This window comes from Hylobates moloch, unplaced genomic scaffold (assembly GCF_009828535.3).
Source record: "Hylobates moloch isolate HMO894 unplaced genomic scaffold, HMol_V3 SCAFFOLD_1, whole genome shotgun sequence".
Taxonomy (NCBI): Eukaryota; Metazoa; Chordata; class Mammalia; order Primates; family Hylobatidae; genus Hylobates; species Hylobates moloch.
In genome coordinates, this window is record NW_026652276.1 from 184,920,949 (window position 1) to 184,944,903 (window position 23,955).

Below are 23,955 nucleotides of genomic sequence, written 5' to 3' on the forward strand. Positions count from 1 at the left end.
CAGTTCCTCCTTGTACCTCTGGTAGAATTCGACAATCTTAAAGAACTGTACTCCTATTGTTCTGACCTAACTACAAGAGTATTGGGGTAGGGGAGGTAAGAATGAGTAAGAAAAGATATAGAAATATAAAAAGGATGAAACAGATTAATTTAGAAATTCCCATATTTTTTTAAGAAAAAAAGAATTAAAAAGCATAACTTGGCTTTAATATACTTCTGGAAAAAAAGACAACAGTATTTATTTAAAAGCTGACAAATGGTCTTCAAAATCATATCTGATCAAATTAAAAATTTAGAAAGAATACCTATAAACTTTACCCATTTACTGCATGTATTCCATTCTATGTTATGATGAGAGCAGAAAGGAAAGGAGAAAAGAATGAAATACCAGAATTAATGCTCTGTCACCCATGAAGTTCTCTTACTGGAATGAAAATTTTAAAAATGATCCAAGATAATGACTGCAAAATTGTACTAAAGGTAAAAACCAGGTAAGGCTAAAATAACAATCTGAAAAAAAATTTAAAGTCATATTTAAGTTCAATGTATCTGAACATTAACATAAAATGTTAAATGTGCTACTATTCTCTTTACTTGTGAGACTAGTTAATGAATAGAATTTTATTTAGAGTTTAATAGAGAGTAAAGAAATTCAGAATAATGCCAACTACAATACAATATTGCTGCTAGTACTATTATAAATTTATTATTCTCAACTGGAATTTTAATAAACTTTAAAGAGTCCTTGAGTTACTATTTTTATAACTTAATTATAGAATAGATTAGATTTGAAATACAATGGAAATAAACTTTTGCTTCAGGATAATTCTGAATGTCTATATCATACATGATCAATTTATACACGAAAGAAGTTTAAACAATTATTTAAGCGGTAAATCCAGCTATAAAAATAGCACATCACTATAAAATAAATTCTTAAAACAGGTGAATACAAAAATAATACATGATCATCTCATATAGACACATTATAACTAATAAAAAGCAATTTACCTGCAGGTACAAAATATAATTCATTGCCAATTTTATTTACATTTTCATAAAAGTGTAAATACACACATACATGTTTATAATTACATTTTTCAGCAAGTTTATTTCCATTCAAATGACCCAATGTGTTAACAAATTTCTCTAGATGTCAGAGACAGTATTAACAGGTAAAAGGTCTGTTTGCATGGCTCATCTTAAAGCTAGAATGCAAAAACATTGCCATCTAGTGTTTGTACCAAATAAGCACTTTGAAAACAAACGTATTTCTGTTTTTCACTTAAAAAATTAAGTGTATGTAGGTTAAATACAAACTGCCATTCCCATGGCTAAGAGTATAATTTTGATAGAAGAATAAAAGGAGAAAGAAGAAAAATAGAAAAGGTCACTGGGAGTCAATGGGAAGAAGAAAATATAAGGCATGTGAGAGAGATACTCTCTGGATGAGATTCCTGCCACATTTTGTTCTTGAACACAATATACATGTTATTAGATTTTCTTGGATACTTTACCGACCAAGCAAAAGTAAAGATCAACTCCTTAGAACTAGTTGCATCTATCTCTACGTACTCCCCGACCCTTTGTATTCCCAATGAGAATAACTAAGATTGTGTTCCTAAATGACTTGCTATTAAATTCACCTAAATTCATGTATAGCAATACTTTAAATATACAAATTTATCATTTTGATTATAAAAAGTTAATTAGAAGAGATAAAGAATAACAAGATCAGCAACCACAATTGTCAAGTTTGAAAAAAAATTTAACTTCGTTAACAGACAAAGATACATTTTGGGCCAAGTTGTTTTCTTAACTATGTAATATTACTGGCACTGCTATAACCACGAAGACTGCTGACATTGTTCATCATAGTCAAAGGCTCAGAGCAGCTAGTAAATCTCTAAATCAGAAGCCTCCCATTGTTTCTAATTGCCATATTTTTTCCCCAGAGGATAAAATTGCTGAAGAGTTTATTTCTAAAAACAGAAAATGCTCTATGAATGTAAAGTACAATATGTAAGGTACCAATAGTTAAGGTGTGGCATGTGGTGGCAGTAGTGTTACTATGACTACTACTATTACAATCACAACTACAATGACAACTACCACTACAATATAACCCCATTCAATCCTGACCAAACCAGGGTGACAGTTCACAGGTACGCCTTGCTTTTCAAACCTTTCTTCAGATCATATTAACCTTTCTTTCTGAATCTCTAACCTAAACTCTATCCCTTGGAAATAAGACATCAGGTGCTTTTAAACTATTATTTCTGTATTTACCCATTTATACATTTCTGTATAATAAACATGTATCACTTATATAAATGAGAAATATTTAAAAAACAAAAACTCCTACTCATTCTCCACAGCCAGGTCTCATTTTTCATCTTCTGTGAATTCTTTCATCCTGCCCAATCTAGAAGTGATCTCTTTCTGCTCTAAACTTCTCAGGAGCACTATCTAGCATTCATTTGCAGCCTTAAGAAAGTATTTTCATGTATACATTTTAATGCCCTAGAATAAATTATAAGCTCATTGAAAGAAAAAACATGTACTATCCTTCATTGTGCCCCTCACACAGGTAATTTGTGGGCACCTGAGAAGTACAATCACATGTGATGCAAACATGTTTCTGCTCTTTTCAAAAGCACTGTCTGTCTCACTTCCCTAGGCTTTAAATCTCAAAGGTTTACTCATTGCATCATATTGTAAAAGTTGTTTAATCTCTCTGACCCAATGTAAGGCTCAATTGCTTATAATAAAGACCTGATAATTCAAAATACCTGCTAATCTAGAGTTACTGCAACAGTAAACACAAAACAAAAAATTCCTATGTTGTATGTAGAAAACTATTAATAAAATGAAAAGTTTGATTAAAAACCAATTTCAGACAAAGCTTTTTTAGAAAATACATGGGAAAAATCCCTGTAACACAAATTAAAACTGAATTACTTTTTTAAAGTTATCAGCATTAGTGATCTACCTACCTATCTAGCTAGCTATCTACCTATATAGCTAGCTATTTATGTTGCCTAGTAACTGAGTGAACTGAGTTTCTTCAAGAACACAGTAAATGTAGACACAATTTTCTATACATGCTGACATTTATAAAAACTATTTAAATTCAATGTTGAGAAAATTGAGACTATATTTGTTACTCAAACTCTTCTCTAAATGAAAAATTAAAAGTTACCAGCACACAATAGATTACAAAGTCTGACAGCTATTCTGGGGCCAGATTTATTCAGTGAATTAATTAAAACGCAAGTATTATTTACACAGCTCTCAACCTAAAAATGCGTAGAGAAAACAAAATGCTCACTGTAATATCTGACATGACTTTGCTTTTAAATAAATACTAGTTATATCATTTTGCTTTTTCTTCTATCCACTTGTACCATGTGCTAAGCATTGTTTTTCTGGACCATTTAAGAAATCTACTCTGACTATAATTTTAATAAATTTTTTTTTTCTTAAAATGTCAACTAAAAAACAAACCTTAACTACTTGTTTTTTTAAAGTTGTATTTTCTATTTTTATGCTTTGCTGCCACCTAGTGAAATTCTGAGAACTTAATTATTCTGGAAAACAGCATTTTTTAATAAAAGCACATCTATCTGCAAAGTACATAGATGAGGAATAAGGACATTGTAGATTATACTCTTACAAAAAAATTTTTTAAAATTTTGTTTTCATTAAATTACAATTCATCAACTTAGTCATCAAGCCACTTGTTTAATTAGCAAGATAATTATGATCATTTAATTTTAAAAATTCCTTTATTGAAAAAGAGCCAAATTAAATTATTTGCCATGAGGTGATACTTGTAAACATATGCAAATTTAGTGGTACCCCTAAAGATTCTATATACGTAATTTTCAATTACTTACCAAAAACATGGTTCATTATATAGTTAAAACAGTAACATGTTGAACAAAAATTTGAACGCCTGGAATTCTATTGACTCTACTATCTGAAGAATCCCACAAAGATGACAGATAATAACCTATGATTAAGCTTACCTGGGAAAAAATATTTGCTGTTGGAGCAACTCTGCTGTCCACGATACTATATAATATTGCTAATAATCTGTCTAGTGGAAATGGTTTTGGTCCAAGCAGATGATTGCTCGTCTGTAAAAAACAAAACAAAAACATGGATTTTCTACTTATACCACAGCACTCACTTTCTGTACTACAAAACTGCCAGTAACAATGTATTTATGTTATATATAGTTCCCCTAAAAATGCTAACAAATCTAACCTGCAAACTCTAAGTTAAAAGTTTATCTGATATGATCATGATTTATCCTTTTTTTAAGTTTGTTTTGTTTAGAGACAAAGTCCGCTGTCACCCAGGCTGGAATGCAGTGGCAGCGCAATCATGGCTCACTATAGCCTTGAATTCCTGGGCTCAAGCCATCCTCCCACCTCAGATTCTCCTCTTGAGTAGCTAGGACTCTAGGCACACACCGCAATGTTTGGGTATTTTTACAAATTATTTTGTAAAGACAGGGTCTCACTATGTTGCCCAGACTTGTCTTAAACTCCTGGCCTCAAGCAATCCTCCCCACCTTGGCCTCCCAAAGTGCTAGAATTACAGGCATGAGCCACCATACCCAGCCATGATTTATCTTTTAATATATTCCTCAAGATTTCTGACTTAGTATCAACAAATACTAATTAAAGAACTCACAGTCATCTGGTCTAGTCCTAAATATGCCTCCTATTTTGCCGTTATAACCAGGTGTTAAGTAATTTCGCCAAATCCAAGATAATAACCAAACCAGATTCCTAAGTTGTAGACTAGAGCTTACTACTTATTTCTCACAATTCCTCTTTGTACCACTGCCAGGAAAATTCAACATTAGTAGCTCTAAAAAGATTAATTACAGTAAGTCGTAGCTTAACTTAGAAAACTAATAAAATATTTTATAAAGTAAATAAGCCAGCAACTTAAAACAATGTAAAATTAAAAAAATTTTTTTTCAAGATTGTAAAATGTTCATACTTGTATACAAACTCATATGGTATAATTCATGTCATCAGAAATGAGACAATGCTCAAGTTCCATTCTATTTGCAGATAATTTTAATAGCCAACAAATATTTATTTCTTTTTTTGAGATACAGCCTCACTCTGTCACCCAGTACAGTAACATGATCTTGGCTCCCTGCAAACTCCACCTCCCAGGTTCAAGTGATTCTCGTACCTCAGCCACCCAAGTAGCTGGGATTACAGGCATGCACTGCCACACATGGCTAATTTTTGTATTTTTAGTTTCGCCATGGAGGACAGGCTAGTCTCGAACTTCTGACCTGAAGTAATCCGCCCACCTTGGCCTCCCAAAGTGCTAGAATCACAGGCGTGAGCCAGTGCACCCAGCCACAAATAAGTACTTTATATTAGCAATGGCAAATAAAACTGGAAACTATATTTACATGCATGGGAGTAACTATTTATTTAAAAGAAGAATGAATGTAAAGAAGAATACCTACTCAGAATTATACAATGAAGTTTTTACCTCAACTAGAAATTATTTTCCAGGTCTTAAATTTTGTATGCTTTCGTCATTAAATACTTCAAATATATAAAAGAGTACAGAAGTGAATATAATGAATACCAGTGGACTCACCACTCAATTTTATCAAATATACTGTGTAATACGTGCAGAGAAACAAAACATTAGATCACATTACAGATAAGTTGAAGCTTCCTTCAACCCTCTCTCATCCTATTCTCCCTTTCCTACTCTAGAAAAATTCCACTATCTAGAATTGGATGTACTCTCATGAAGGTTTTATACTACTGCGTATGTATCCACAAACAATATACAGCATTGTTTGCATGGTTTAAAATTTTATATAAAGATATCATTTTGAACATACCTCTCTACCAATTGCCTTTTGAAATTTATCCATATAGATACATGTAGCTCTAGTCCATTTTGAAATTACCTTACAGAATTCCATTTTATGACTACTTTAAAAAATTCATTATTATTACAAATAATCCTGTGACTGATAATCTTGTACATTTCTCCTTGTGCACATGTGTGAGTTTGTCTAAGTACGATTGCTGGATTTAAGCACAAGGCAGAGTCAGTACTATGTGTTTGCCAACACTGTTTCTTCTCTGAGACACAAGAAGACTACGTTTCTCAGTCTCTCCTGCAGTTAGATAGAGGTCATGTAACTGGGTTCTGCCGGCCCAATGAAATATGAATAGAAGTGATGTAAGCTACTTCCAAGCCTAGTCTTTCACCTACTTTCCCTTTAGCGGCAACTTCAGAGGCCACAATGTTTCACTTCATACCACTGTAAGATGAAAGAGGGTCACTCAATTCATATTCAGTTATGTTGTAAGCAACATAACTTCTGTTGTGTAAAGCCACCAAGGGTTTGGGGGGTTTTGTTTGTTTGTCTGTTTGAGAAGGAGTTTCACTCTGTCGCCCAGGATGAAGTGTAGTGGCGTGATCTCAGCTCACTGCAAGCTACGCCTCCCAGGTTCACACCATTCTCCCGCCTCAGCCTCCCGAGCAGCTGGGACTACAGGCGCCTGCCATCATGCCCAGCTAATTTTTGTTTTTATATTTTTAGTAGAGATGGGGTTTCACTGTGTTAGCCAGAATGGTCTTGATCTCCTGACCTCGTGATCCACCCGCCTCGGCCTCCCAAAGTGCTGGGACTACAGGTGTGAGGCACCCCGCCCGGCCGGGGTTTGCTTTTTACTACAAGCATAACCAGTCTATCCTAATAGTAACATATTAACTTCAGTAGATATTGTCAACCTGCAAAATAGGCAGACTATCACTCTTCCACATTATCACCAGCACTTGAAATCATAGACTTTTTTAGTTTTGTCAAACCAAGAGTATGAAATATCTCATTGTTGTTTTAACTTTTTCTCTCATTAGTGAATAAGGCTGATAATCATGTCATGATTATTAGACATTCAGGTTCCTTAGTGTATCATTTATCCATTTTGCTATCGAATTTTTGTCCTTTTCTTATTGGTTTGTAATGAGTCTTTAAAAATTCGAGACATTAGGTCGGGCATGGTAGCTTATGCCTGTAGTCCCAGCACTTTGGAAGGCTGAGAGGAGTGGATCATTTGAGACCAGCCTCGAACTCCCAGGCTTAGATGAGTCCTCGGTGAAACCCTGTCTCTACAAAAAATACAAAGATTAGCCAGGCATGGTGGTGTGTGCCTGTAGTCCCAGCTACTAGGGAGGCTGAGATAGGAGGATCACTTAAGCCCAGGAGGTTGAGGCTGCAGTGAGCCATGATCACGCCATTGCACTGCAGCATGGGTGACAGAGTGGGACCCTGCCTCAAAAGTAGATAAATAATAAAAATTCTAAACGTTAACCATCTGTCTGTTGTAGGGGTTCAAGAACAGTGGTAAATATCATCGTAGGCTTTGGAGTCAGGAAGTCCTGGAATTGAGCAAAACTGCCTCTAAGAGTAAGGGCAACAAAACTTGCAGTTTCTATAGTGCAGAGTTTATAGTTTAAAATTCTCCATCTTCTGACAAGAGAAGCAACAGTGGTTTGGACATACAAAGTGGAAGAAGTGATCTAAACAGTCTAAATGCTGCTTTCACCAGTTTCAACCTTACCTGACCCCACCTTCAAAAGTACTTAGTGCTTCTAATCCCTAAACTTTTTCCAGATTCCTAAAGCCAAATCAGCTAAGTTTGAGGCTTAGGTTTTAGCGTTTTCTCTAATCTGCTTGGTCACCTCAATATCTACCTACCATGCAATTCCAAATTTTGGGGGTCTCTCATCTGCTTAGTATTTATGAGTTTACCTTTTTTATTTCTTCAATGTCATTGTCGTGGGTGCTTCAAAGGGGAAAGAAAAGAGGAAAATGCCTGTATTCCATTGGCTGTATTTAATTAAATAATCCAGGGTAAACTTCTTCATCTACTAAATCACTAAAAAACTTTGTCAACTCAGTTTTAATCTCCAGCCCCAGCTCACTTAAATGTGCCGTCAATCACGATCTTCAACATAACAAAATTCTATTACGGTATAACAGTACCATATCAACACAAATAAGTTCCTATATTCAAATGACAAATACAGATGTATCTATTTCCTGTATTATCTTCATTTCTTAAGTTTCTTCCATTACAGAAATTAAAATGTAAATACCTTTTCGTGTTTTTTTAGAAAGTTGGTTTTCTTGATTTTTCCATGATGCTGCAATTAAGGAAAACAAATTTTAAGTTGAAAAGACAGTATTCCACAAAACCAGAAAACATTATTTATTTAAAACATGGCACACATAATACTAATCTGTATATCTTAGGTTTTTAAATAGCTATTCTTCTTATCACCTTGTATATATATTAGACTTCAACATATTTTAGGCCAATTTCTTTTAGACTTGGATTGGATATAAAATTACTTTGGCATGTAAAAAAAGAATTTCTAAAATAAAATAATGACATTTCATAAAAGAGCTTATTATATTGATTTAGTACAGCATATACATTGCTATAAAAATGAAACTTCCAAAGAGATACAGATTTTTATTCAACCAATAAACAAGTCTGGCAATTCACAAATAAACGCTGATGGAGAGCATTTTAGTTATGCACAATTCACATAATAAACACTGATGGAGAGCATTTTAGTTAGGCACTCAGGATTCAATAGTATGGGAAAACAATAGATGTCCTTGCCCTCTAGAAACTAAAGAGGGCCAGGTACAGTGATGCACGCCTGTAATCCCATCACTTTGGGAGGCCAGGGTGGGAGGATGACTTGAGGCCAGGAATTTGGGACCAGCCTGGCCAACATGGCAAAACCCTGTCTCTACCAAAAACATAAAACTTAATCAGGCGTGGTGGGGCACACCTGTAATCCCAGCTACTTGGGAGGCTGAGGCACGAGAATCACTTGAGCTGGGAGGCAGAGTCTGTAGTGAGCCAAGATCACACCACTGCACTCCAGCCTGGGTGACAGAGCAAGACTCTGTCTCAAAAAAATAAAAAAAAATAAAGTCCTGAAGAGTAGCACAAGACATGGCAAAAAAATAAATAAATGTAAATTGTTGTAAGTCCAAAGAAGAAAGCAAACATCATGTGAAATAGGAAAAAATAAACAGGACCTACTTTAAGATAGGTTGTACAGGGAGAACCGCTTTGAGAAGGCAACATTTAAACTGAAGCCTGAAGAATGAGTAGAGAAGGAGCTTTCCAGAAAGACAGAACATACAGACAAAGACCTTAAGGTATGAAAGAGATCAGAATGTTTTCAGGAAACAGGAAAAAGGAAAAAGTCTAAAGTGATAAGAACATAGTGGGTGAAGAAGAAGAAAAAAACAACAACTCTAAACTGGAATTTCTCCAACTAATGTACGTACAGGAGAGGCTCCTTCAGTGTGCTGGATAATAATTCACTACAGTGAGAGTTTTAGAACAACAAAGAGTTACTGCTCTTAAAATTATTTCCATCCTCCATACTTTAGACAAAACTCTATGTATTTTTTAAATCTGAATTATTACCTAAGGTATACCTGATTTCCTCTTTTCTATGAAACTGCCTACCTTTTCTCAAATTTCAGGTTGTGACATTAATGTAAAGCCTTTAAAGAATGAGTCCTAAATACATATTTGGTAATCTTATTCTAATCTCTTCCCCTTAGAAATTTACAAGTGTTAAGAAATTTCAAAATATTCCTGGGATCTTAAAAAATAAAGTGAAAAGAAGTATGTTATTATTACCTTAAGAAAAAACCTCTTGTCAGTTCTTGCTGGATTGTATGAAGCCAGGTATGCAGCAATTAGAATGAACTTAGAGTAATATGGAAGTTCCACGTGAGTATGAGCTGAGAGGCCTATATAACAAAACACTTTGATGAAGTACTTATTAGGCTCATTGGGTTTTAAGTATCTCTTCTCACTTAACTTTTGATTTCCATATGGTATTCTCTAGTCAAAATGACCTATTTCCTTATCTTAAAAAGTGTCATGATAATGATGGTCGTGGTGGTGATCAACATTATTATTAATGATGGGCTTCACTCAATCTATTATTTTTGCTTGGCTCTTCTCATTCCGAAGTCTAAATCCTACTCGTTCTTCCCTTCAAGGCCACGCTCTCCATTAAACCCCTGATGTTTCCCTACCACACCAAAATAGAGAAACTTATTTCTACTATGAATTCCTACTCTGGGTATTCCCACATAACGTGATGCCTTATATTAACAGTTAACTGTACAAGTTGAGTATACTTTATCTGAAATGCTTGGGACCAGAAGTGTTTTGGATTTTTTCAGATGTTAGAATACTTGTATATACCAGTTGAACATCCCTAAATTCTGAAAAATCAAAGAAAACAATCAATTCCTCTGAGCTTATGTCAGCACTCAGAAAATTTTGGAGCATTTTCTATTTGGAAGTTTTGGATTCAGAATGCTTAACCTGTACATAAATAATACCCCTTAGTAAACAATACCATTTGTTGAAGGAGCTATGTCTAACTTTTTTTGTATCCCTACACTGCTTTGCACATAGAAAATAACTAATGAATGGATAAATAAAACAGTAGGGTCAGTCAAGTAGCACTGATTCTTAAGGGAAGGGAAGGAATCTGATATTTACTGAAAATCTACTATGTGTCAGACACTATGTTAGGTGCTTTACTTAAGCATCACTTTGAATCTTTGCAGTAACGCTAAATATTCTTTTTCACAAATGAAAAATTGAGCTGGGTTCAAGGTCAAACAGATAGAAAGTAGTGCAAATCGATTATTACAGATTTCTTTTAACTCTGGCATCTATCCCTTTTCCTAAAAACACACAACTAGGAGTCCCTTGTAAAGTATCTGGAACACATAAAAAACAAAAAAATACAAAAGAGCACTATTTCATACTATTTTCTTTAACCATCAGCCACTGACTTCTTAAAAAAAAAAAAAAAATTTTCAATATTTGCTTATTTTTTAAAGTAAAATTAGTTCTATTTAATATTTGGGATGAATCCAAAGTAGTAGTTTTCTTAAAGAAAACAAAAGCACAAAGTTTTCAAAACATAACCACCAAAGTGCATACTCTAAACTGATTAACATAAAATTACATTTTATTCCACAAAACTCATGAAATATAAACATGAGATGAAACTGTCATATAATAAGATTGCTTTAATCAAAGCATTTAAAGAAATAGAAACTGCTTGATTTTCATAATATAATCCAATATTTAGAAAATAGAAAGCTGGTATTCAAACTTTATTTCCTTCCATTAAATTAGAGCTTCAGTTAAAGAAAAATCATTAATCAAAATAGCATTATAGCTTGAAAAGTAAATTCTCTTTTATAACACTATTTCCTGACTGAATGCTCTTTAGTATTAACTTTAGTATCTTGATAATTAGCTGAAGAAGTATCTCTGGTAACTGTCTCAATAATTCCTTTGATACCTTTCAGTTGTCCCGGATCTGTGTCATCTTTCTGTAGCTTTTCCCACTGGGAACTGAAAAAAAATAGAAGAGCAAAAATGAATTAAAAATAAATAAAATCAATATGCTGTACTTAAAACAGAGCCCTAGAAAAACTACATTTTTTTCTTTATTAACAAAATAGAAAAGAAAAATATATACATGCAATAAACATGTTTGTACCTGTACAAAATAATTTAGTGTATATATTAGAATGGCATAAATTTATAAAGCAATATCTACATATTAACTATTTAATAATCTCTTTTACTATGATCACTGTTGTAGCTATCAAAAAACTTCATCCAGGCCAGGTGTGGTGGCTCATGCCTGTAATCCCAGCACTTTGGGAGGCCAAGGTAGGAGGATCACATGAGGCCAGGAGTTCAAGTCCAGCCTAGGCAACATGGGGAAACCTCGTCTCTACTAAAAATACAAAAATTAGCTGGGCATGGTGGTGCATGCCTGTACTCCCAGCTACTTGGGTGGCTGAGGCAGGAGAATCACTTGAACCTGGGAGGTGGACATTGCAGTGAGCTGAGATTATGCCACTGCAATCCAGCCTGGGCGAGAGTGAGCCTGTCTTTAAAAAAAACAACAAACAAAAAACCAATAAATACTACCACCTACCATTCGGTAAAACTCCCGATGTTCTAGTTACCGTATTAGATACAATTGTCATATACTATTTCCAAACTCTATAGCAATCCCTCAAAGTAGGTATCACACCAGAAAACTGAGGCTCAAAGGTTAAGTCACCCAAGGACATTTAGCCAGTCAATACTAGAGCTATGAGTAGAATCCTTGTAGGATGCTTGCAGAGTTCAAGGTATTTTAATTGCCCCATCCTGGACTTACTTGCAATTAAAACTGTTAAACAACCAAAACACTATTAAGAATATGAAGTGATTACGACATGACAAATTGAATTTATAAGGCAACACACTATAGTATAATAAGTAAAGAATGCCCTAGGACAGTTTTAGCTGCATGACTTCGAAAAAATGAATAGTTTACTCATAAAAAAAATACGGCAGTTTGATGCAGAGGTGCTCGCCAACTCTAAAACTCTCACAGAACTCTTAAAAACGAGCTAATTTACAGGGCTAATTTAAAAATAATGCCAGATTAGAACAATTAAATATCCAAAATCTGCATGAACAGGGTGGAAGCGATAAGGATGAGTGTGGGCCTTGAATATACTTTAAAAAAAGTAGTTTCAGCTTTTGAAGTATTCTTTGATACCCATCTCTCACCTGTATAGCAATCAACAAGTTTATTTTATTTTCCCCTTTCTTTTCCTTCTTTTCCCATTTTTTTAAGTTGTAATATTCCTACCTTGTCAGAATACATAATATTTACATACTATTCTTGTACTCTTATTTCCATCTTAATTTTAGTTTGGAGCTAAACTTAATTAAATTCAATGTTCATCATCAATCCTTTTGTTAGTTTCTCCAGTCATCTCTTTTTCACATCAAGGTTGTCCTAAGAAATGTCTTATGAGTAGTGTTCTCTGAGTTCTTCCATGTTTAATATTGTTTTTCTCTAGTGTTGATAGTTGAATGACAGGTTGACTGAACATAAAATTATTTGGCTTACACTTCCTTTCTCCTTGAGTTTCTTGAAATTGTTGATCCATTTGTTGTCTTGCTTTTTCACTGACTTTCCTTTGTAAGTGACTTATATTTTTTGCCTGAAAGCTCAGAGATTTTTTTCTGTTATTTTTAAAGTCTAAATGCTTTCCAAGAAGTCTCTGTAGTAGTCTGAATAATAGCCCTGCCTCCAAAGATACCAAAGTCCAAATCCCTAGAACGTGTGAATACATTCTTACAGGGTAAAAGGGACTTAGCAGATGTGACTGAGTTAAGGATCTTCAGATAGACATTACACTGCATTATCCAGATAGGCCCAATAGAGTCAGAAGGATCCTTCTAAGAGGAAGACAAGTCAGAGAGAAGAGAAAATGCTACACTGCTAGCTTAGAAGATGGAGAATGGAACCACAAGCCAGGGAATGAAGGCAGCCTCTAGAAGTTAGAAAAGGCAAAGAAACAGATTCTCTTTGACAGCCTCCAGAAGGAAAGCCCTGTGGACCTGTTTTAGACTTCTGACATATAAAACTGTAAGATAGTAACTATGCATTGCCTTAAATCACTAAATTTCTGATAATTTATTACAGTACAATATACTAGTACAGTTTCAGAATTGATCATTCTGGATTAAATGGGAAAATGAACTGTTTTGATGTGTAAAGCTAGGTCTTCTATTTCTGGAACGTTTTCTTGGATTATAATTTTAGATCTTAATTCCAATCCATTGTTGTTTTCTGTCTTCAGAAACTCCAATTAATGTTAAATCTTCTTTGTCTATCATATTTGTCACATCCTACCTGATTATTTTTACCTCGTTTTTTAGTTTTGTTCTCTTGGTTATTTTCAGTCCTTTCCTCAATGTCCCTTATTATATTCTCAGTTGAATCTACTTTCCTTTGGATATCTTATTTTTTCACTTTCATTTCTAAGATAACTACTATTGCCTGAACTTTGCTCCTGAGTTTGATCAACTTTTATTTCACATACCCCTGTTCTTTGTCCATTTATTCTAAGTTACGGAATTTCAAACTTAAAGTATGCTTTCCATATCTAAAAATGCTTTTTAAACAAACCTAAACCAAGTAAAGGTGTGGTATTGCAGTCTTCCTCTGCTTTGTTTTGGGTGTTAAGGGGGAAATTTTCATCAAATAACTGTTTTATTCACATTTTCTGTTTCTTCCTAAATAATACCTTTACATGGCTTTTCCATGTTGTCTTTTATTCATTTTGAAATACCTAATGTTTGGCTTGGTCAGTAATAACAGGTGATTTTATGAATGCAGGGGTAAGGTCGTGGGGTGGCATGATTACTTAATTCTAAAGTGCTCCCTTCTGGAAAAATAATGAAGTCAAGTTTCTTTAATATATGGTGCTATTATGAAAAGGGCAGATTAGCTTCTGATTTTGTCATTTCTTTTTTATTTGGGGCACGAGAGGAATCTTTAATTTCTTTCCTTTCTTTCCATTCTTTTCCTTCATTACCAACTCTCAAAGGAATACCACACCCTTCTGAATCAACTACTTGTCTCTCCTCAAAACAGTACTTTCCCAAGACTATCGTGCTAACTCTGGCCCCACATACTCTTAAAACAAAAAAACAAAAAATACAAAAAATTAGACAGGTGTGGTGGTGCATGTCCATAGTCCCAGCTACTCGGAAGGCTCAGGTGGTAGATCACCTGGACCCAGGGAGGTTGAGGCTGCTATGAGCTGTGATCTTGCCACTGCACTCCAGCCTGGGAGAGACAGTGGAACCGTGTCTCAAAAAAACAAAATGTCACTTCGATTCTCCAGTAGCCAGTGCTCTAATCCTTCCAGCCTCAGAACTGTTCAATACTTTCTCACTCAGGGTTGAACTCTCTTTCTTCATGTGATTTCATTTGTATTTCACCACTACTAGTCAACCTATCCCTTGTCCCAACAATCTTCTCTTTTCCTTTCAGTCTTTGTTTGACTTTTCACCTCAGCATGAGCTCCCGAGCTGGCCCTGTTGGTTTCAGTTGTTTACTTCACTACTGATATATAAAATGAAGTTTGTAGCAATCTCTAACTCCTATTAACACAGCAGGCAAGAGTTAGGGGTGGTTCTGTTAGCTCTCTTTATTGATATTGTGGACAGAATTGAATTTAGGTGGCCATAATTATCCTATGGGACTAGAAGTCCTTTCATTATTATGTAAGAATCATTTTAACAAGCAAACAAGTTTTCCTACATTTAGAAGATCACAAGCTTTTCCATTCTGTGATTTCTAAACACTCTCATTAAATGAATTTTTGTTACTGAAAAGGGAAAAGGAATAATAGTATCTTTGTAGTATTTCTGCTAAGAAACTACCAAATTTTTACCTGAATTATAGGCTAATCAGCTAATTAAACTGAAATCAAACAAAATGAGGAAAAGTAGTGACAGAATAAGGCATTCATGAGAGAAAAATGGTAAAAAAAAATTGACTAGAAAGAAAAGCAGACAGTGTTGATGTTTTTAGGTTTCCTATATTGATTTGTAATCTAGGCTTAATCTATTATCCATAAGACACTTTAATATTAACAATAATTTTCAGATATACTATCTAAATCTTCTAAGGACTGTTAGAGGAGGAAGCCAAGGCCTAGAGGTTTTAGGACTTGCTAAGATCACATATGGCAGACAATGGCTGAGCTGGAAGTCAAAATCATGTTCTTCTCACACACTATGTGCCACCATGTCTCTCCTGCGCTGTTTCACTACTAAGAAAATAATAATAGACAAATGTCAATTTATAATGGTTCATCTATTTATTTTGTAATCAAATTTTCATTATATCATTCAAATATCTAGCATAACTATGGCAAAGCTATTACTGCCTTTCCTATACCTTTCCAGGTTAAAAAAAAAAAAAAAAAAAAGCTTTGTTACAAATTGTGTAACATAATGGAGTCACGTGTGCTAAAACCCCCAACAAGTAGAGCCAGGGAGGGCCATGAAGAAAGTGTTCTCATGGATAATGCTTGATAAAAAAACCATCACAAAAAACGGAAAAAACCATAACCTTGCACAAAGGCCATCATAACCTTCTACAAAAATCCTGTGAGGATGTTTGCCCAGCAACTGCCTGTCAAACTCCGAACTGGTACCACCTTTGTTGTTGATCCTTGTAGCCAAGAATAATTATCTCAAAACAATTGTGTAATTCTCATTCTTCCTTTAAAAACCTTTGTCTCCCTTTACCTTCCTGAATATGCAGAGTTTACTACAGCATGTGCATTCCCACTGCAATGCCCATTCTCAAATAGATAATCATTTTCTTTTAGAGTTCCTCTCTGTTATTTAGGTTGGCGTATCTGGAGTCAGAAGTCAGAATTGCAGTAAGATCACCTTCAGAAGGAATCAGCAATTCTTAGAACTGGTATATAGTACTCACTTGAGCCCTCTGAACTTTCTGCTTCCGCGGCTCACCTTTTCTGCCCTGGTGAGTCTCCCGCTTTTTGATGGAAGCTCCTGAATTCATTTAGGATCTCATTAAGGGCACCCTAATAAAGGGCCTTGCAATCCTCTTGGGATAAAGCAACTTTTTGCCTTTTCTGGCAATCCCTTTCTGGTATAAGGACAAGTGTCCTTCTGGTTTGAATACTCTGGTTACTACAAAATTTGTGTTCTGTGAGGTATGTCTTTTCTGGTGAATTCACTTCTGGTTCTGCATGCCTAATTTAGTATTTTGTTTAATCTGCATACCTGGGTTTAAAATTTTTGTGAATACTCTTATCTTGGTTTCATTTTGGTTTGGTAACACACATCTGTAAATAATTTAGCTCTTTTCCCTTGCTTATTTCTAATAATCTACAAGAAGCAAAAATAAACATTCTAAATGGTGGGCACACGCTGGCTAATCAAAAGCCACTACGATGGTCCCCACCACCTAAAACACTGGTCCAAATGCCTAATATTCCCTGACAAGATTTATAGGATTTTATTTGTTCTTGAGTGATTAATAAGAAACAAAATGGGATCCTCAAATTCTAAAGGCATGCCAAAACAATCTGCCTTTGGAGATTCCAGCCAGCTATATTATGAACTATTCTTGGGCATATTTTTTAACTGATGGGCAAATTATTACAGAAGGTAGCTAGTCAGGCATAAGCAGGACAGGAGAAGGCTCCCCCTACCCCACCAGGAATGTCAGGCGACCCTAGGGTGATGGGCAGGCTATTGTCACACTGTATCTCCAATAATTGGTCATAGCTGGCACCATGCAACGGCAGTCTCCCAATAGATAGAAACACCTGAAACTGGTGATCAGCGGCTTTCCAGTAAGATCTCAGGAGTTGGGTAGGTAAGCTCAGGCATGTGCAGTAAGAGGCAAAAGAGAGGCATTTAACTAGTATATGACCTTCCAGGTACATTCCACTGGTAAGGGAAGAATACCTCCAGTGAGCATGTGTACAAGGCCAGTAAACACACTGCACATGCTCACCTCCCAAGGGCTAGCAGGCTACTGCGCACATGGACAGCCTACCACAAGGGAAGAATCAGAGGAGGGTTACAGGAACCCAGAAGTAAGCCAAATATAAAACTCTAAGTCAAAGGTCAATGGGGCACTTATCTCTCAAGTCGCCTGCTTGGCCTTCCTCCAAGTGTACTTTCCTTCCTTTTGTTCCTGTTCTAAAGCTATATAATAAACTGTCACTCCTGCTCTAAAACTTGCCTCAGTCTCTCCTTCTGCCTTGTGCTTCCTTGGTAGGATTCCTTCTTCTGGGAAGAAAAGAATTGAGATTGCTGCCGGCCCAAATGGATTTGCCGCTGGTAACAAAATGACATCAAGGAAAATTTGGAGCACAATGGCCATTAAAAAACTGCAACCAACTAAAGAATTAAAATATGTAGAGCATTCTAATTTCTCTACCTCTCTACTTTTTTCCTGCCTACTTTGAATCTAATAACTTTTTCTGCTGGTATTGAGATAAACTTGCTGCTATGGCATTCCAGCCAAGATAGAAACAAAGGTGGAAAAAGTTTTAGAGTCCTTTCAAATTACTTTTTCACAAATTACATCAGCTCTATGGCAACTGACAACCTAGACATTTTCTGGAAATGTAAATTTAGGTTTGCCTTACTAACAATTGCTTTGAGTGATGGAACAGTTAATTAAAGAGTTGATGTTCTAAAAGAAAAGAAGAGATAAATGTTTATAAGAGGCTCTCAGATCAAAGAGGTCAAAATCTTGAGCTCGGAGCAATAATATAACATTTCTCTGTCTGGCATAAAAATGGCTTTGTCTGCCATGCAGGGACTAGAAAAAGCTGAAACAAACAAACCAAAACGACCCTGCTAAAACGCTTCCCCATTCGCACTGACTAGTCAAGCAAATTAGACCAATAAACAAAAGATAGATTTCTTACTAATTCTAGGATACTTGGGAGATTTTTTTCTTATATAAGTCAGCTAGTCCTATTTAAAAAATATAAACATTGGAATGCGTAACACTAAACTTATTTGAAACTGAAAAAAGGATAAAAAGAAGTGTTTTTAAAAATCAAACTGCTATGGAAACTGCTTTATCCAAAATGTTGGTACACAGTCTTCATAAGATTGCCTACTGGGACAAATAAAGTTTAGTCATGAGAACAGGTCCCAATTTTATCAGAAATATAGTTTGGATCCAACTATCTTTTTATAAACTGGTGTGTATATGTGTTTGTGTTTATACATATATACATGTGTTGTGTTGTATGTTGTGTCTACATGGTAAAATTTGGCACAGTTGTCCAGAAATCCCTTAGGGAATTCTATTCAGATTGGCTTAAATAATAATGAAAACTGTTAAAATATACAGTAATTAAACCAAATGACATGTGACTTAAATGAACCTTTAATAAATAAGCTAGTTATCTGGGAAAGGCATAGAAAGGGAAAGCCTGGATACATTAAAAAGGCTTTACAGGGCCATTTCAAAATATGTCAAAGAAATATTTTGCGGTAAAATACTTTGATTTCCTTCAGTGTCTGCTATCTGTCATGTGATTCTATATCAGAGTCCAGTTGGAATTTGGTTTCTTATTGGCACAGAGTCTGTTTTGTCAGTCTTATGATCTCTCTGCTTTAATGTTAATGATAGTCAGTTGTGCCTAAGCTCTAAAAGGGAGGGGCTATAATGGACGTCTCTAGCCTCCCTTTCCCTCATGGCCAGGAATACAGTTTTTCAGGTTGCTGTGGGGTCCCCTTCGCCCAGGAGTCCATTTAGTTGGTTGGGGAGCTTAGGATTTTATTTTTTGTGTACAGTAGTTCAATACTTTTTTAAATACAAAAAAAGCAAGCTGGTTTTAAACCTGTTGATAAAATAAAAATAGAAATGTCTTCAGAATTGTCAGCACAAATTTTTGCCGGGATTTATGGGCCGGGTAGTTTTATATTTGTCTCTACTAGACAAGAGGTTTTAATAAGGTATAATGGTTTGACACAGAAGTACAAAACTACAAACTCAGCCTAAAAACAGAACAATCTTTGTGTAACTCTTTGATAAATAAGACTAATTTAATATTGTTGGTTTAATAAAAACAGCTGTATCTCCAAAGCAATCAGCAAAATACCCACAACTTTAAGGTGCTCACTTAGGTGAACACCTGATATTCACAGGCTATAAAAATGATTAACATGGAAATAGCTTGAACGAATGACTAGCCTTGCCTAATGCCTCAGTTTTCATAAGAAATCTACTTATAATTGTTAAAAATAAGTAAGATGAATGTAGGTGGCATAAACATTTATAAATAGTTGAATTAAATATTAAATGTCTGAATCACTTCCAAACAAGAAAAAATACTGAAATATAAATTATTAAACATAAGTTTGTTCTTGGCTTCTTAAAGTCTATAAAAAGACTATATTTGAGATTATCACTACACATAAAAGTTAGGTTATAAACATATTTATAAAATTATAAAATTGCTCTTATCTATAAAAAACTGGTATGTGACAAAATTTCTTGCTTCCTAGGTTTTTACTAGAAATTGAGGTTACTAAAAGTAACCTTTTCTAATTAACATATATAATTCTGTACACAAAGTATACCCCAAAAAATAAGATGTTTTTAATGAGAATTATTTTTTTTTTAAATTTTACTTTAAGTTCTAGGATACATGTGCAGAACATGCAGGTTTGTTACATAGGTATACATGTGCCATGGTGATCTGCTGTACCTTTCGCCCCATCATCTTGGTTTTAAGCCCTGCACGCATTAGGTATTTGTCCTAATGCTCTCCCTCCCCTTGCCCTCCATCCCGCAAAAGGCCCCAGTGTGTGATGTTCCCCTCCGTGTGTCCATGTGTTCTTCATTGTTTAACTCACTTATAAGCGAGAACATGCAGTGTTTGGTTTTCTGTTCCTATGTTAGTTTGCTGAGAATGATGGCTTCCAGCTTCACCTATGTCCCTGCAAAGGACATGAACTCATCCTTTTTATGGCTGCATAGTATTCCATGGCATATATGTGCCACATTTTCTTTATCCAGTCTATCATTGATGGGCATTTGGGTTGGTTCCAAGTCTTTGCTATTGTGAATAGTGCTGCAATAAACATATGTGTGCATGTGTCTTTATAGTAGAATGATTTATAATCCTTTGGGTATGTACCCAGTAATGGGATTGCTGGGTCAAATGGTATTTCTGGTTCTAGACCCTTGAGGAATCACCACACTGTCTTTCACAATGGTTGAACTGATTTACACTCCCACCAACAGTGTAAAAGCATTCCTACTTCTCCACAGCCTCATCAGCATCTGTTGGTTCCTGACTTTTTAACAATAGCCATCCTAACTGGCGTGAGATGGTATCTCATTACGGTTTTGATTTTCATTTCTCTAATGACCAGTGCTGATGAGCTTTTTTCATATGTTTGTTGGCTGCATAAATGCCTTCTTTTGAGAAGTGTCTGTTCATATCCTTTGCCCACTTTTTGATGGGGTTGTTTTTTTCTTGTAAGTTTGTTAAAGTTTCTTGTGGATTCCGGATATTAGCCCCTTGCCAGATGGGTAGCTTGCAAAAATTTTCTCTCATTCTGTAGGTTGCTTGTTCATTCTGATGATAGTTTCCTTTGCTGTGTAGAAGCTCTTTAGTTTGATTAGATCCTATTTGTCAATTTTGGCTTTTGTTGCAATTGCTTTTGGTGTTTTAGTCATGAAGTCTTTGCCCATGCCTATGTCCTGAATGGTATTGCCTAGGTTTTCTTCTAGGGTTTTTACGGTTTTGGGTTTTACATTTAAGTCTTTACTTCATCTTAATTTTTGTATAAGGTGTATGAAGGGGTCCAGTTTCTGTTTTCTGCATACAGCTAGCCAGTTTCCCTAGCACCACTTATTAATTAGGTTACTAAAAGTTACCTTAACCATTCTAATTAACATATACAATTCCGTACACAAAGTGTATTCTAAAACATAAGATGGATTTTTAATGAGAATTCTTAAAAAGCCAAAAAAAAAAAAAACCAATGTTCTTTATTGAGAAAAAAGAATGATTTTGTCTAAATTCTGAAGGTTATTTAAGGTTATTTTAGAAAGTAAATTTAAGAAAACAGAAACATAATAGAAAGGAACCAGTAAGTAGGAGACACAGACATATAAAGTTAAGGGTTTAAAGATGTATTTTTGGTAAAAGAAGGTTAAAAAGAAAAGTGAATTTGTTTTTTTTTGTTTTGTTTTGTTTTTAAGAGACAGGGTCTCATCATGTTGTCCAAGCTGGTCTTGAACTCCCATGCTCAAGCAATTGTCCTGCCTTGGCCTCCCAAAGTGCTGGAATTATAAGTATGAAGCATCACACCCAGTCAAAAAAAAAAGGATAAATTTGAGAAATAATTTTGTGTGGTAAATATTTTGTCCTAAATGTAGTTATTAAAAAGTATAAGAAAATAACTAAAGATCTAAGCATGTCATTGATGGTTTATGTAAGTCATTACAAGGTTTGTGAAGGGTAGATTTATTAAATTTGTGTATGATCAAGCTAGCTGTAATTAGAAGGGAATTATTTGTAAGTCTTTCCAAAGATTAAACTTTGACATAAATATATCCTTCGATCCACAATATAAAACTAAAAATTTGGTCCACTACATTAGAAAAAAGGTTTTTTTCCCCCCTAAGTATTGATCTGCTCTTAGTAAAAATTAGAAGAGGTTTTCACTTTGAATTCTGAAATCTGCTTCTTTAATAGCCATCTTCTAAACTGCAGGGTTGTTTTTTTTGTTGTTGTTTTGTTTTCTGTTTCACAGTCTTCATTTAATTTTCTAGTTTCATGTTAGTAAAGCTGTCTTCTTCACTTAGGATGGTAATTTCTTTCTTGAGGTAGAGTTTTCCTCTTAAAGCTTCTCAGATTTATATCTCAGAAGTTTAATGTTTGCTGCACCTTACTGCATTCATACATCACTGCTTTCAACTCTTTCTCCCCTTGAGAAAGTAAACCTTTAATCTTGACTGAGATGATAACTGTCTCCTTTAACTTTTTCATCAGCTCCTGTAACTTTTTTTCCTCTGATTATAACTCTGCTGTTAAAGTCTAACTCTAAAATGTTTGTCTTGATGGCCTACGAAAGCAATGTTTCCTCCAGTATAACTTGATTCTGTACACTTGGCTTTTCTTCATGGGTCTGAATTATTCCATGTAACCAGGAAAGTTCCCATGCTGTTACTAAAAGCCATGTACTTCCCTGCTCAAGGTACTAGTTTTCTTGTTTACACTCACGGTGTGTTCTCACAACCTTGACCACACATTCTTCCTGCCTGATTAAATTCAAGTACTGTTTTCACCGGGTTCAACTTCCAGGTTATCTAAATGGGCTTCCCATAAGGAGAAGCAATCATACTGCGAGAGGTTTTTCTCTACTTTTTTGGTAACTGGCCCAAGAAACAAATATTTTGCATTTTATCAAGATAACTTTCTATGTTGTTCTTACTAGTTTTTTATTTTTTATTACTTAGGAAAATAGCTTTGAAAGGGTTAACGTTTTTTAAACCCAGGTAACTTTCTATATTGCATTTGAAGTCCTTTGATTATCATTCTGGTTAAATGAATGACTGTCATTCACAGTGACCTGTAATCCTGTTTTGACCAGGTGTTTTAAACCTTTTCGCTTCTTTGATAGACCTCCCCAATATCAAAATTCTAAATTAAGTATTTTTGACCTAGAACTAACTTTTGGATTTTCCAGCTAGGCCCCTGGAAAGCCGCAAAGGACATATTTCTCACATTGTAAAGATATTAAATGATTAAATTTATTTTGTAAATTGTCTAAGAAGCATTGCCAAATGATAAGTAATACTGGATCTTCTTTCAGTTATATTTATAGGTATGTGTTTAATATCAGTGTTCTAAAATTATGTAAAACTTAGAGATCTAATATATCATCAAGTCATAATTGTGGTCATTATATGTATGCCACAAAAATAATCAAATTTCCTTGTCAATTTCTGATTATGGTAAACTGTCATCAAATTTTTATCCATGGCTATTCTAAGTCTCTGTCATCCTACAGTTATTGTTCTGATTTTTATCTAGAAGCATTTGCAATCAGATTCATAAAAAAGATTCTAACAAGTACTCTTAAATACAAGTTTCTAGTAACTTAAAGATCAATGGACTAAATAAAAATCTATCGGAACTCTAATGAAGAAATGATGGACTTATAAAACTGCTAATCAAGATCAAACAGAACAAAAATTAATTACATGAGACTGAATAACTGACGAGGATGTTTTTATGATTTTTATTTGAAACATTATTAGTTTTTTGCTTGTTATTGTTTTCCAGATTTGAGAAAATTTGCTCTTAATCTACCTATAGTTTATAGTTTTATGAAACTGCTAATTAGCAATTTAGTAAAGTATATTTTGTGAACCAAGGTGAAGCATCTGCTTTTTCTCTCCATTTCATTCCTCTAAAATTCAA

General features: G+C 34.7%; 1 protein-coding gene across 1 annotated transcript in view; it reads right to left on the reverse strand.

Moving 5' to 3' along the window:
* Window positions 1–23,955, reverse strand: part of ORC5 (origin recognition complex subunit 5) — an 81,244-nt gene that overhangs the window by 30,770 nt on the left and 26,519 nt on the right. Inside the window, exons 9-12 of the mRNA XM_032761305.2 lie at window positions 11,439–11,491; window positions 9,743–9,855; window positions 8,166–8,213; window positions 4,031–4,141 (exon numbers count right to left, since the gene is read on the reverse strand). Coding sequence (XP_032617196.1) covers window positions 4,031–4,141; window positions 8,166–8,213; window positions 9,743–9,855; window positions 11,439–11,491 — 325 coding nt within the window. The remainder of the gene's footprint in view (window positions 1–4,030; window positions 4,142–8,165; window positions 8,214–9,742; window positions 9,856–11,438; window positions 11,492–23,955) is intronic.